The 14,512-nt window shown below is 49.4% G+C and overlaps 1 protein-coding gene across 1 annotated transcript in view; it reads left to right on the forward strand.

The window, feature by feature from the left end:
• The window catches only part of LOC106606575 (baculoviral IAP repeat-containing protein 6), a 151,214-nt gene that overhangs the window by 57,864 nt on the left and 78,838 nt on the right, over positions 1-14,512 (forward strand). The window contains 18 exon segments of the mRNA XM_014202984.2: positions 58-174; positions 299-456; positions 670-796; positions 957-1,067; positions 1,271-1,529; positions 1,752-2,323; positions 2,441-2,616; positions 4,380-4,476; positions 4,590-4,784; positions 4,901-5,101; positions 5,552-5,831; positions 5,965-6,221; positions 6,393-6,501; positions 6,632-6,856; positions 8,350-9,280; positions 9,381-9,524; positions 12,302-12,431; positions 14,258-14,389. Coding sequence (XP_014058459.2) covers positions 58-174; positions 299-456; positions 670-796; positions 957-1,067; positions 1,271-1,529; positions 1,752-2,323; positions 2,441-2,616; positions 4,380-4,476; positions 4,590-4,784; positions 4,901-5,101; positions 5,552-5,831; positions 5,965-6,221; positions 6,393-6,501; positions 6,632-6,856; positions 8,350-9,280; positions 9,381-9,524; positions 12,302-12,431; positions 14,258-14,389 — 4,221 coding nt within the window.

Here is a 14,512-nt window from a genome sequence, read left to right on the forward strand (position 1 = left end):
ATGTAAAGGAATACGGTCCACCTTCTATAACCCTGACCTTTTTGTCCTCTCCCTCAGCTCTGGACGCCCGCCTGGAGGTGGGGCTGGAGCAGCAGGCTGAGCTAATGCTCAAGATGATGGCTACTCTGGAGGCCGACTCCATCTTACAGGCGCTCACATCAACGTCCCCCGCAGGTATAAACCTACCGAACAAGTATTTATAGATGTTTGGTCATGTACACTTGAGTCTTGGGGAAAAAAATGTAAAGCCTTGTGAAGCATGAAAGATGGCTGACCCTTGTCACTTCTCTCCCTTCAGTGTCCCAGGCATCCAATGGGACGGATGATTCTCTGCTGCGGGGACTCCGTGGGGGTTCCCCACCAGGAAGCAGCCTAATGGTACAGGCCTCCTCCATCCCCATGCTGAGTGCCTGCTTCAACAAGCTCTTCTCCATGCTCCAGGTGCACCACGTACAGGTCAGTCACCAACAGACGGTGTAGTCCAAGGGCTCTGCTACTCCAGAAGACTTGAATGACTTGTTGCACTTCACTGTGTTTTTTACATCCCTCAACACAGTTTTGTAAGGATGTGGCAGTAGAGGTAACGTACTGTACCGTTGTCAAGAATACGTTGCTTACCCTGGATAAGTGGATTTGTAGATGAAGTGTTCACATGTCTTTCTGACTTAGATGGAGTCTCTGCTGCAACTGTGGCTGACCCTCAGTCTCAACTCCTGCTCTGGGGGCACTGAGGAAAGTGGATCGGATATTTTCCTGTTCAACGCCAGCAGAGTGCCCACCATCCCACTCAACCAAGGTCAGAGGTCACCCTGTGTGTGTCTCCGTTCACTCCCTTTCGCCGCTTAACTCTCAAACCACTGGATTTCTCTTGCGTGAATCATTCACTGTTTTCCCTTCCACACGGGGAAGTGTACGTGTTAGTATGTTAAACTGCTGTCCCCTGTGTTTCCCTGCAGCCTCTATCAACAGTTTCCTGTCGGTGCTAGCCTGGTACCCCAACACCTCCCTGAGGACCTGGTGCCTGGTGCTGCACTCCCTTACCCTCATGACCAACATGCCTTCCTGTGGTAAGTCCACCATTCCTAGGGTTTCACTCTCAAGACAGTGTCTGACAACAACTCTGACTGACGTTTCCCATTCGAGGATTGCGAAATAGTAAGTCCATATTGAATATGCAGTGTAACCGAAGATGTAAACGAGGCCAAAGGACTTTCAATAGTACTCCTTTTTAATCAAGTGTGTTTTGGTCCTGTGTGTCTCTGTTCCTTAGCCTCCAGCAGTGGGATGGGAGCTCATGAGAGCACGGCCCAGCAGATGGTGTCGGACCCTACGCTGGTGCACGTGCTCGTGCGTTTCCTGTCTGGGAGCAACCCCCACGGCACCAGCCAGCACAGCTCCCAGGTCGGCCCCACCGCCACCCAAGCTATGCAGGAGTTCCTCACCAGACTCCAGGTGCATCTCTCTTCCACCTGCCCACAGATGTTCAGTGAGTTCCTGCTCAAACTAATGCACATCCTGTCCACTGAGAGGTAGGTTGTCTACTCTAGAGACATCATAAGCAGCTTTTGTTTCACGCCAGCACTTAAGACGCGTAATTCAAATTATAACTAATCATCGTCTTCAATTTATCTGTGTTGGAGCTGGGCTGGAACAAAAGCAATCCTTTTGATTCCAACACAAAACAGTACAATGATTTGTTAGGAAGCACCTTCGTCAATGATCCCATCTTTTCTCCTCTGCCCATCCTTCAGGGGTCCGTTCCAGTCAGGCCAGGGTCCTCTGGACGCCCAGGTCAAGCTGTTAGAGTTCACCCTGGAGCAGAACTTTGAGGTGGTGTCAGTTAGCACCATCTCCTCTGTCATCGAGTCCATCACCTTCCTGGTGCATCACTACATCACCTGCTCTGACAAGGTGGTGTCCCGCAGCGGTTCCGACAGCGCTGTGGGTGCCCGCGCCTGCTTCGGAGGCCTATTCGCCAACATCATCCGGCCCGGCGACGCCAAGGCGGTGTGCGGCGAGACCACACGCGACCAACTCATGTTCGACCTGCTCAAGCTGGTCAACGCCCTGGTCCAGCTGCCCCTGTCGGGCGACCGCGAGTTCAGCGGGCGTCTGCCGCCGGCGGGCAGCGGGGCGTCGGACAGCAGCGTGTCGGACGAGGAGAAGGTGTGCGGCAGCAAGGAGGGGGCAGCGGGCGGGTCCACCCCTAACCAGGGCCCTGCGGCCGGAGTGGCTGACCTGGTGCTGGCCAACCAGCAGATCATGAGCCAGATCCTCTCGGCTCTGGGCCAGTGCAACAGCAGCGCCATGGCTATGATCATAGGTAGGCCTTATCCTCACACGTCCCTTTTTAGAAAGCGTTTATTTAGAGGGATCCCGGATTAGCGGATAAGATATTCAAGTGCTTCTTATTGATAACGCTTTACCTTCCTGTCTTCAGGTGCTAGTGGTCTCCACCTGACCAAGCATGAGAATTTCCATGGAGGACTAGATGCCATCTCTGTAGGAGACGGCCTTTTCACCATCCTCACCACCCTGAGCAAGAGAGCCACCTCGGTGCAGGTCATGCTGCAGCCCATCCTCACCTACATGGCCTGTGGATACATGGGCAGACAGGTAAGACTGAGCTCAGCCATGACCCAACTGACATCGTCTCTGTTTTTAGAGATTTACTTGTCAAGATTAAAAAGGATTGAGGAAAAATATACTCCTCAAAAAAATAAAGGGAACACTTAAACAAAACAATGTAACTCCAAGTCAATCACACTTCTGTGAAATCAAACTGTCCACTTAGGAAGCAACACTGATTGACAATACATTTCACATGCTGTTGTGCAAATGGAATAGACAACAGGTGGAAATTATAGGCAATTAGCAAGACACCCCCAATAAAGGAGTGGTTCTGCAGGTGGGGACCACAGACTACTTCTCAGTTCCAATGCTTCCTGGCTGATGTTTTGGTCACTTTTGAATGCTGGCGGTGCTTTCACTCTAGTGGTAGCATGAGACGGAGTCTACAACCCACACAAGTGGCTCAGGTAGTGCAGCTCATCCAGGATGGCACATCAATGCGAGCTGTGGCAAGAAGGTTTGCTGTGTCTGTCAGCGTAGTGTCCAGAGCATGGAGGCGCTACCAGGAGACAGGCCAGTACATCAGGAGACGTGGAGGAGGGCAACAACCCAGCAGCAGGACCCCAACCTCCGCCTTTGTGCAAGGAGGAGCAGAAGGAGCACTGCCAGAGCCCTGCAAAATGACCTCCAGCAGGTCACAAATGTGCATGTGTCTGCTCAAACAGTCAGAAACCGACTCCATGAGGGTGGTATGAGGGCCCGACGTCCACAGGTGGGGGTTGTGCTTACAGCCCAACACCGTGCAGGAGGTTTGGCATTTGCCAGAGAACACCAAGATTGGCAAATTCGCCACTGGCGCCCTGTGCTCTTCACAGATGAAAGCAGGTTCACACTGAGCACATGTGACAGACGTGACAGAGTCTGGAGACGCCGTTGAGAACGTTCTGCTGCCTGCATCATCCTCCAGCATGACCGGTTTGGCGGTGGGTCAGTCATGGTGTGGGGTGGCATTTCTTTGGGGTCCGCACAGCCCTCCATGTGCTCGCCAGAGGTAGCCTGACTGCCATTAGGTACCGAGATGAGATCCTCAGACCCCTTGTGAGACCATATGCTGGTGCGGTTGGCCCTGGGTTCCTCCTAATGCAAGACAATGCTAGACCTCATGTGGCTGGAGTGTGTCAGCAGTTCCTGCAAGAGGAAGGCATTGATGCTATGGACTGGCCCGCCCGTTCCCCAGACCTGAATCCAATTGAGCACATCTGGGACATCATGTCTCGCTCCATCCACCAACGCCACGTTGCACCACAGACTGTCCAAGAGTTGGCGGATGCTTTAGACCAGGTCTGGGAGGAGATCCCTCAGGAGACCATCCTCCACCTCATCAGGAGCATGCCCAGGCATTGTAGGGAGGTCATACAGGCACGTGGAGGCCACACACACCACTGAGCCTCATTTTGACTTGTTTTAAGGACATTACATCAAAGTTGGATCAGCCTGTAGTGTGGTTTTCCACTTTAATTTTGAGTGTGACTCCAAATCCAGACCTCCATGGGTTGATAAATTGGATTTCCATTGATTTATTTTTGTGTGATTTTTGTTGTCAGCACATTCAACTATGTAAAGAAAAAAGTATTTAATAAGATTATTTCATTCATTCAGATCTAGGATGTGTTATTTTAGTGTTCCCTTTATTTTTTTGAGCAGTGTATATTTGCTTTAATAGTACTTGAGTTTATTAGATTTATAATTGTTTGACCCGTGGATTCTGAAAGTTTTTAAATCACAAGCAGTCTTTGTATTTCTCCCAGGGTTCCCTGTCGACATGCCAGCTGTCTGAACCTCTGCTCTGGTTCATCCTCCGAGTGTTGGACACCAGCGAGGCACTTAAGGCATTCCACGACATGGGTACACACACACACACACACCTACATACATACACAATTGGGAATTATCCTAGTTCAAGTATACTGTACTGTCAATTAGACTTAACAGGTTGTTTGTATTTGACCTGCGTGCAGGTGGGGTCCAGTTGATCTGTAACAACATGGTGACCAGCACACGGGCCATAGTGAACACAGCACGCAGCATGGTGTCCACCATCATGAAGTTCCTGGACACTGGTCCAGGGAAGGCTGCAGACGGCAGCCTCAAAGCCCGTGTCCTAGCCGCCGAGCCCGACAACGCAGAGGGACTCCACAACTTTGCTCCACTTGGTAAGTGGAGCTTGACCTTTCGGGTTGAATAGGTTCTCTTGTGTTTTTCCCTTTCGACCTCTATGTGTTGTAAAATGGGAATCGTGTCCTATTGAATGCTGTTTGTCCCTCTGCAGGCACCATCACTTCCAGCAGCCCCACGGCCCAGCCGGCTGAGGTCCTCCTTCAGGCCACGCCCCCTCACAGACGGGCGCGCTCGGCTGCCTGGTCCTACATCTTCCTGCCGGAGGAGGCGTGGTGTGACCTCACCATCCACCTTCCTGCCGCTGTTCTGCTCAAAGAGCTGCACATCCAACCACACCTGGCCTCTCTCGCCAGTGAGTACTGCACCACGGGCCCGCTGGGGGACACTAGTGCAGACGAGTTGTCTAAATAGGAGACTGAATTAAATAGAAACAGTTCAGCGAAATCTCTTGCAAAGCAATGACCTTAGTTGTCTAATTGATCATTTAAGTGAAAACCAGCAGGACTGCAGCTCCGGTACCAGTAAGAAAGCTGTGCCACTCTGCTTTAGAGCCTAAAGGGCACATTGTCTACTTTCCCCTTAAGAGTAGTTTTCCTCATGACTAACTTATTTCACCCACTCAAATATTAACCTGCCGCTGTCGACTATAGTGCCATTTGAAATATGCAAAACCTTTTTCATGCTTCTATCAAACACAACACACCATTGTGCCAGACAGTACCAGTTGAAGAAAATAAAGTTGAACATATTCCACCATCTATTATCGCTAACCCTGACGATGTCCCTTTTGTCCTCTCCCCAGCCTGCCCTTCCTCGGTCTCGGTTGAGATCAGCGCGGACGGGGTCAACATGCTGCCTCTGTCCACGCCCATCATCACCAGCGGCCTCACCTACATCAAGATCCAGCTGGTGAAGGCTGAGGTGGCGTCCGCCGTGTGTCTGAGGCTGCACCGGCCCCGCGACGCCAGCACCCTGGGCCTGTCACAGATCAAACTGCTTGGCCTCACCGCCTTTGGAAACACCTCCTCAGCCACCGTCAACAACCCCTTCCTGCCCTCTGAGGACCAGGTCTCTAAAACCAGGTACGGACATACTAGCCCTTACAGAAACTTCTGTTAAATGTTACTTGAGAGTAAAAAAATTAAATAATGAATAAATTAAACATCATTAGTGTCATAGCAAATCTCTCTTCCTTGCCCCCTCTTTCTCTCCTAGTATTGGCTGGCTACGTCTGCTCCACCACTGTCTGACCCACGTCAGTGACGTGGAGGCCACAATGGCCAGCGCCGCTGCCCCCACCGCCAACCTGCTTCAGACCTGCGCCGCCCTGCTCATGTCCCCCTACTGCGGCATGCACTCGCCGAACATCGAAGCCGTGCTGGTCAAGATCGGCCTGCAGTCCACCCGCATCGGCCTCAAGCTCATCGACATCCTGCTGAGGAACTGTGCAGCCTCCGGCACCGACCCTACCAGTAATTAGCCGCCGCATGAATAAAACGCTCATTGATCACATTATAATTTGTGTAATTACACTTCAATCAAAAGATTTTGTCCTTCAGCTCTATACGTCATGGCACTATTGTTTGAGTATCGTTTATATATGGACATCAATGGCTAGTTTGTGATTTCTCTGTTGTTTTTAGACCTGAACAGTCCCCTGCTCTTTGGAAGGCTCAACGGTCTCTCTTCAGACTCCACCATTGACATCCTCTACCAGCTGGGAACCATACAAGATCCAGGGACTAAGGACAGGTAAAGACCCCCTTAACATCTACTGATATAGGTGTTGAGCCTAGTACGGCTGGATCTATGTAATCTGGGTCTGTGAAAGCGGCTCTCGATATGTTAATATTGACCTTGTAAACCCCGTCTCTCCCTCCAGGATCCAGGCCCTTCTCCAGTGGGTCCATGACTCATCGCTGGTGGCGGCCCACAAGAGGAGCGGCCCCTTGGGCTACATGCGCCAGAGCAGCTCCTCGTCACGGGAGTATGGCCTCGTCATGCCCTCGCCGTCCCACCTCCACTGTGTGGCGGCCATCTTGTGGCACAGCTACGAGCTGCCCGTGGACTACGACCTCCCAGTGCTGCTCAACAGAGAGCTCTTTGAGTAAGTGTTAAGGGCCGTTCACATCAAGGACGATAACTGTAACGAAAATAGGAACAAAAATATATTTATAATTCTAGTGAACAGGAGCATTCACACTAAAATCATAACAACAAAAAGAGTGGTTAACGAGAGCTTTAATTTGGATCACTTTTTTGGATCAATCGGATCACCATTTTTTATTTTTTTTTGTCCCGACGATAAAACATTGACAACCAATCAAAAACGCATTCTATTGAAGCGTTGTTGATTCTAGGTGCACGAGGCTGCTCGGAGAGAAGGCAGAGCTCACGCTAAGCTTGCCTGAATTACTGGGCATGTGTGAGCTTATTGGTTGCGACTTTAATTATAGAATGACTTGGGAGGATGATCCACGACAAATGGCGCATGAGGAGGCCATATTTTCCGATGGTCGGCCTTCTCTTTCTGGACCTAGTAAACGGAATAGACCCATAACTGATCCAGATGGTTACATAATCAGGCCTAGGCTGTACCAAGTTATTTCAGCATGAACAGAACGTTTGAGCGGTTATTCAAATGAGTACAACGCTGCAGCTTACAGCCCTATTCCTCTATGTGAAATCGCAGGGAAAGCTATAAGCTACTAAAGCTCTAGGACATTTATTTTAGCATCTTTTATACTAGGCCTAATATCCTTTTTTCGTGGAGGGATGCAGTCTTGCTCATGCTAATTACTAAATGTAAAATGGGCCAAGTGAACTGTTGCACAGGACAAACAGATGAGCACACTGAAAAAGATCCAAACGAATCACTTGAGCAACGAGGCAAACAATGGCATTATGTAAAAGATGCGCAGGCAAGTGTGTTTTTTGAATTGCTACATTTACATGAGTTTCTATATTTATTTTTCATTACATGTTCATTGACGTATTATTTGCCGTTGTCGCTATGACAATTGAAACACCCGGAAGTACAGAATGGTCTCGTTAACACCTTAATAGGCAGCGTGCAGTAGGACGCATTGATCTGATGGGTGTACTGCAGAACGATAAACGGTCAGCTGGTGTGGATGCTGGCCAACGTTTTGTGGTTGTGTATAATATATCATTTTAGTTATCGTCCTTGGTGTGAATGGTCCTTTATCCTGTCAAGGGGGGAAAAAAACACCGGTTCTGTCCTCTACTCTGGTGGCGTGCTCTTTTTGTTAAGTCGTGGAAGGCTAAACTGAGCTTTCTCATGCTTTGAGCCATCCATGTTTGTAGAACATCTCGTTCTTTGTCGCCTGGGGAAAATACAGCTCCCTGATTTTTTTTTTTCAACCTCCTAGATGAATTCTAAAGTTTCCCCCCTCTTGATACTGTATCTCTTACACATATCCTCTGTAAACATGAATACTTTACAGAAAGATGTTTAACCTTTGGCTCCTTCGATCTCCAAACAACATATACAGACAGAATATTTTAGCAGGTAAAGATGTCAGTCCAGCTAGTGGCGCTTGCTTTGTTTATACCATGTTGTCTTCTTCTCTCCTGTAGACTTCTGTACAACTGGTCCATGTCCCTGCTGTGTAACATGGTGCTGAAGAAGGCAGTAGACAGCCTGCTCTGCTCCATGTGCCACATCCACCCCAGCTACTTCTCTCTGCTCATGTCCTGGATGGGCATCGTGGCCCCGCCAACCGCCGCCCAATCTCAGGCCCAGCACCGCCTCTCCATGACGGACGACGGAAAGAAGCAGCATGACCTCAGCAGCGCCAATGCTAACGCCACCACCAGCGCCGCTGCCACCGGCCTCACCGACGACTCCAAGCACGCGCGTCCACCCATCGCACTGTCCGAGTCGGAACTGGCCACTCTGGCTTCAGCCTCCCAGTCACCCGGGGCAATAGAGCAGCTGCTGGACTCGGGCCTGCCCTCTCTGCTAGTCCGCAGCCTGGCCGGACTCTGCTGTGGCCTCCTGGCTGCCGCTGACCTGCCCCTGCCCGCCACCGCCCAGGCTGAACGACGGCAACACCATCACAACCACCACCCCCACTGCTCCTCCTCTTCTTCATCCTCCGCTTCCTCTCAGAGCAGGGTGCCCCTGTCTGCAGAGCTGGCAGCCCCAGTGCTGCGTTTCCTCACAGAGGTGGGGAACAGTCATGCCATGAAGGACTGGCTGGGTGGGCCTGAGGTGAACTCTCTGTGGACTGCTCTGCTGTTCCTGCTGTGCCACTCCAGCGCTAGCGCAGGGGGAGCCAGTGGTGGCCAGGGGCACACGGGAGCCCACTCTGCTGCCTCCGGTGGTGCGTGCTGCCCCCCTCCTCCGCCCCCACCCCTGCCCTCTGGGTCGCGCTACTCTCTAGCCTCCTCGTCCCGGGGCAGCGGGCTCACCACCCAGCAGAGGACAGCCATCGAGAACGCCACAGTGGCCTTCTTCCTGCAGTGCATCTCCTGCCACCCCAACAACCAGCGGCTCATGGCACAGGTCTGGTGGAATGCCTTGACCACACACATTTCCACCTGACCAACGGTATCTGTGATGGTTTTACTAACTTGTGTTTATGGTGGTTTCTCTCCCTCCGTAGGTGCTGTGTGAGCTCTTCCAGTCGGCCCCCCAGCGTGGAAACGTGCCCATCTCTGGCAACATCTCCGGCTTCATCCGCAGGCTCTTCCTGCAACTCATGTTGGAGGACGAGAAGGTTACAGTCTTCCTGCAGTCGCCCTGTCCGGTGGGTACCAAGTTTTTGTTGGCTCTCATCTCAGTTCAGCTCTCCATACCCTCAATCCTAAACTTAACCATAACGTGGGAAAATGTCAAACTGACCTTGAATCAGAATCTTGGAGCAATTTAATCATCCTACCTATGGACTTGCATTGGAAAGGAATAATGCTGTGAAATCCCCAGGTGGCCACAAGGGGCCAGCCCAGCAGTACAGACAATCCCTCCTCACTCGAGGCTTTCCCCAGACTGATGCTTGTCGGAGAAAGGGTACCACACCTCAGTCAGATTAATGCTCCATCTTTCACCCTCCTCACTGATTAGTTGTCACAAGTGGAGTTTAGAGAGCAGTCACAGTGGTGGGGGGGGGTTTCAATTGTCTAAAGCTAATTTAATTTTATCCTACCTCTCGTTGTCCTCATTATTACGCCCCATCCCGTTTTTTATGACATACATGGTGTCAGGGAAGGGTGAGGGTCATTCCATGGACAAGGTGAAGGATGACTGTTGCGCATGGCATGCCGAGAGGTTTCTGATTATGCACGGCGAGACAAGCCTACATCTACTCTAACTTAGGTCATTTGTGTGCTGAATTACACAAGGAGTCCTGGGAATCACAGCCGTGAAGGTTAATCATGTATGATCAGTAGGTGATTAATAGCAGGGTGGGTCTACATGATAATGTTTTACGCGCTAGGTAATGTCATAGTCCACCTTCTTGTACCTTTACCCACAAAAATGTTTTACTTACAGTACCAGTCAAAAGTTTGAACACCTACTCATTGACATTTAAAAAAAAAAAAATGTTTTATGTTCTTCAAAGTAGCCACCCTTTGCCTTGATGACAGCTTTGCACACTCTTGGCTTTCTCTCAACCAGCTTCACCTGGAATTATTTTCCAACAGTCTTGAAGGAGTTTGGGATGAGTTGCGGTCCAGCTCATCCCAAACCATCTCAATTGGGTTGAGGTCGGGTGATTGTGGAGTCCAGGTCATCTGATGCAGCACTCCATCACTCTCCGTCTTGGTCAAATAGCCCTTACACAGCCTGGGGGTGTGCTGGGTCATTGTCCTGTTGAAAAACACACCTCCTCCTTGCTTTACGGTGGGAACCACACATGCTGAGATCATCCGTTCACCTACTTTGCGTCTCACAAAGACACGGCGGTTGCAACCAAAAATCTACAATTTGGACTCCAGACCAAAGGACAGATTTCCACCGGTCTAATGTCCATTGCTCGTGTTTCTTGGCTCGAACTAGTCTCTTCTTATTGGTGTCCTTTAGTAGTGGTTTCTTTGCAGCAATTGGACCATGAAGGCCTGGTTCACGCAGTCTCCTCTGTACAGTTGATGTTGAAATATGTTACTTGAACTCTGTGAAGCATTTATTTGGGGTGCAATTTCTGAGGCTGGGAACTCTAATGAACTTATCCTCTGCAGCAGAGGTAACTCTGGGTCTTCCTTTCCTGTGGCGGTCCTCACGAGAGCCAGTTCCATCATAGCACTTGATGGGTTTTTGTGATTGCACTTGAAGAAACTTTCAACGTTTTTGACTTTTTCTCCAGATTGACTGACCTTCATGTCTTAAAGTAATGATGGACTGTCGTTTCGCTTTACTTTTTCAAGCTGTTCTTAATATGGCCACAATATGGACTTTGACTTTTACCAAATAGGGCTATCTTCTGTATACCACCCCTACCTTGTCACAACACAACTGATTGGATCAAACCCATTAAGAAGGAAAGAAATTCCACAAATTAACAAGGCAAACCTGTTAATTGAAATGCATTCCAGGTGACTACCTCATGAAGGTGGTTGAGAGAATGCCAGGAGTACGCAAAGCTCTCAAGGCAACCGGTGGCTACTTACAAAATATATTTTGATTTAACACTTTTTTGGTTACTACATGATTCCATATGTGTTATTTCATGGTTTTGATGTCTCCACTATTATTCTACAATGTAGAAAATAGTATAAATAAAGAATCCCTTGAATGAGTAGGTGTCAACTTTTGACTGGTACTGTACATCAGGCTTTTTCAGATCTGTTAAAAGTGAATGATGTACTCTGTAGACTTGCTGAACATTTTCATTTCATCAGCTTTGTAATTGTCATTTGATCTGTGGTATTTAAGAAAGGATCACTACTACATTTCTCCCTAATCTGAATCTCACTGGAGGGAACTTGACATTTTGATTTGCTGTCAATCAACAACAACAAAAAACCGGTTGACTTTTTATTATGCTAGCGACCATACCAAGATATGGGTTCTTGTTGTTCCTATGAGACTTGCCTATTAGCCAAGGTGCATGTTTCAAACAGCATTTTATATTACATAATCTTAATGGCTTCTGCTGCCAGGCTAGTCACTGCGGTGTAGAGTTGTCAGGAAAGTGTAGTGTGGGGACTGAGTGACGGTTGTGTTTGGAGCTGCAGACTTGTCCAAGGACCCTCAATAGCTGAGCCGTGCTCTGGCGACACCACCATGCCTGTCGCCTGCAGGTCGCAGAAAGCGATGGATGTCGCCTGGGATGTCGTGGACATGTAACATTTATGCTGAATGAGAAGCCTTGTCAACTCTAATAAAGGTCGAGGCAGGAGTGATGGAGTGGGTGGTCTTTAGCCAAGGCCGGCCTCATTCAATCTCAATGTGGCCATGCGTCGTGCTACTGAATCTTTCATAACTTGCGTCTCTCTCTCTCTCTCTCTCTCTCATAGTCATGATCATTCATAACATTGGTGGTATTGTGTACTTGGTCTGTCCTAATACTTTCTCATCTGTCTTCAGCTGTACAAGGGCCGCATCAACGCTACCAGCCATGTGATCCAGCACCCAATGTACGGAGCAGGGCACAAATACCGCACTCTCCACCTCCCCATCTCCACCACTCTGGCTGAGGTCCTGGACCGGGTGTCTGGTACGTCTGCTGCCCCTACCCATCCGTCACTATTGATGGGAACTGAGTTATGTAAGACGCACTGAATCCAACATTTTTTTGTGCTGTATTAAATAACTCCTCTCTATTTTCTAAAATAGTCGTTGGGCCCAGTCTCTCTCTAAACTAACCTGGCCTGTCCCCTTCTCCTTAGGGGGACAATGTCCACACCTATAATCTCAGGGAGCATATAGGCTACGTCCATTAATTTGACAAGCATTTCGCTGCACCTGCGAAAACATCTGCAAATCTGTGTACGGTAAACTTTGATTTGTGATGAACAGCAGGTGAAGTGTGTTACGCAACATTGATGGGGAATTACTTTAAATATTCTCCTCGTAGCCCCATCATCAACCTCCTCAACATTATGTGGCCCTCAGATAAAGTGGAGCAGACTGTCCCGTGCCACTCAGACAAACCCTCCTACGACAGCCACAGACACATGGGATCTGAATGGCGGGGGAAACCCGCTCCCTGTACGCCGCTCGTCATTCAAGCATTTTATCCCCTCTCACTGGGTCCTTAAATGTTTTAAAAGGCAGCCGTATTTGAAGTTAATGCACCATGTCAGCACCTCGCACGTTGTCGGACACACACACACACACACACTCAAACACCACAACTCACACACGCACGCACACACAATCTCCCTGGGCGTAAACATTGACCTTTTCAGGCGACTGCTGCGTCCGCTCACATCTCCTCATTTAGCATGAGTATGGAAGAGGGCCGTATTATTTTTCCAGCAGGTGGCGACGGCGCTCTGATTAATGGCTACGGCGTTGATCAGCTGGTGGCAACTGCGTTATAGAGAGAACATCAGTCGAAACGTACGCTTAACCCCCGTCCACAAGCCTAACATAGTGGCAGTTAAATCACACACCCTCATGCCTCCGTCTTTAACCCGGCTGGTCCACTCTGTGATTGAAATAGCCCTGTGTGAGCTGATGCACTGATTTATTTGTATTCATTTTGTTGGCCTGTACCAGAAGTCCCAGAGTTATGTAAGAAGCAGTGAATCCAATGTTTCCTTGTGCTCTATTAAATAACTCCTATATTTCCTAAAATAGTCGTTGGGGCCCAGTCTCTCTCTAAACTAACGCGGCCTGTCCCCTTCTCCTTAGGGGGGGACGATGTTCGCACCTATAATCTCAGGGAGCAAATAGCCTATGTCCATTCTAGATTAGAAAAGCCCTCTAAAAACATGCATCCGCCCCTCAAAACATGATCAAACAGTAATATAAACCCAGATGGGAGAGGTGTTCAATGTAAGCCATTATCTGGTTGTCAATGTCAAGCGCGTGTGGTGGTGGGCTCCAGCTTTGTGACGGCATGGCACGGTTAGCTGCGTGGCTATGATAAGTGGTTCTCCTCCCGGGACCTTCAGAACACCAGATGGAGGCCTGATACAACAGAGCGTTATGAGGCTCTACCCAGCTCAGTTAATAATACAGCACAGCCCAGACCGCTACATCCAGCTAGCTCTAGCCAGGGGTCTTTTTAAAGGAGCCTGCCTTTAGTGGCCCTTGGAATTGCTAATAGCAGATTATTTGCTATCTAGCCCATCTTATCTGAACTCTCAGGGAATGGAGGACTGAGATGGGCCAACATCTCATTGGTTGCGTAGCCTTGTTCGTTCATACATTATGGTCGATGTCAATACTTGTGTGCACTTGACCAGTTGGCCACTGGCGACTGAGGCTGTACGTATTATGACAATTAGCATTTACTCTTTCACATGTGACTTGTTACCGAAGGGTGGTTCTAATGTGCCCCGTCTCTGTCTCTGCCCTCCGTCCCTTATTCAGACACCCCCAGCATCACAGCAAAGCTGATCAATGAACAGAAGGAGGACAAGGAGAAGAAGAATCAAGAGGAGAAGGAGAAGATGAAGACCGACAGTGGTTTCCAGGACAACTACAGCGTTGTCGTGGCCTCAGGTACACCTTTTGGCTCTCTCCGATCTGCCAGCTTATCGTGGTGGGCTACCTCATCCCTTCCTTCCCACGCCTGCCAATCATTATGGCTTAGCGGAAGTAGATTCATTCATTTATCCTGTCGCA

Source organism: Salmo salar, chromosome ssa01, assembly GCF_905237065.1.
Source record: "Salmo salar chromosome ssa01, Ssal_v3.1, whole genome shotgun sequence".
Classification (NCBI taxonomy): domain Eukaryota; kingdom Metazoa; phylum Chordata; class Actinopteri; order Salmoniformes; family Salmonidae; genus Salmo; species Salmo salar.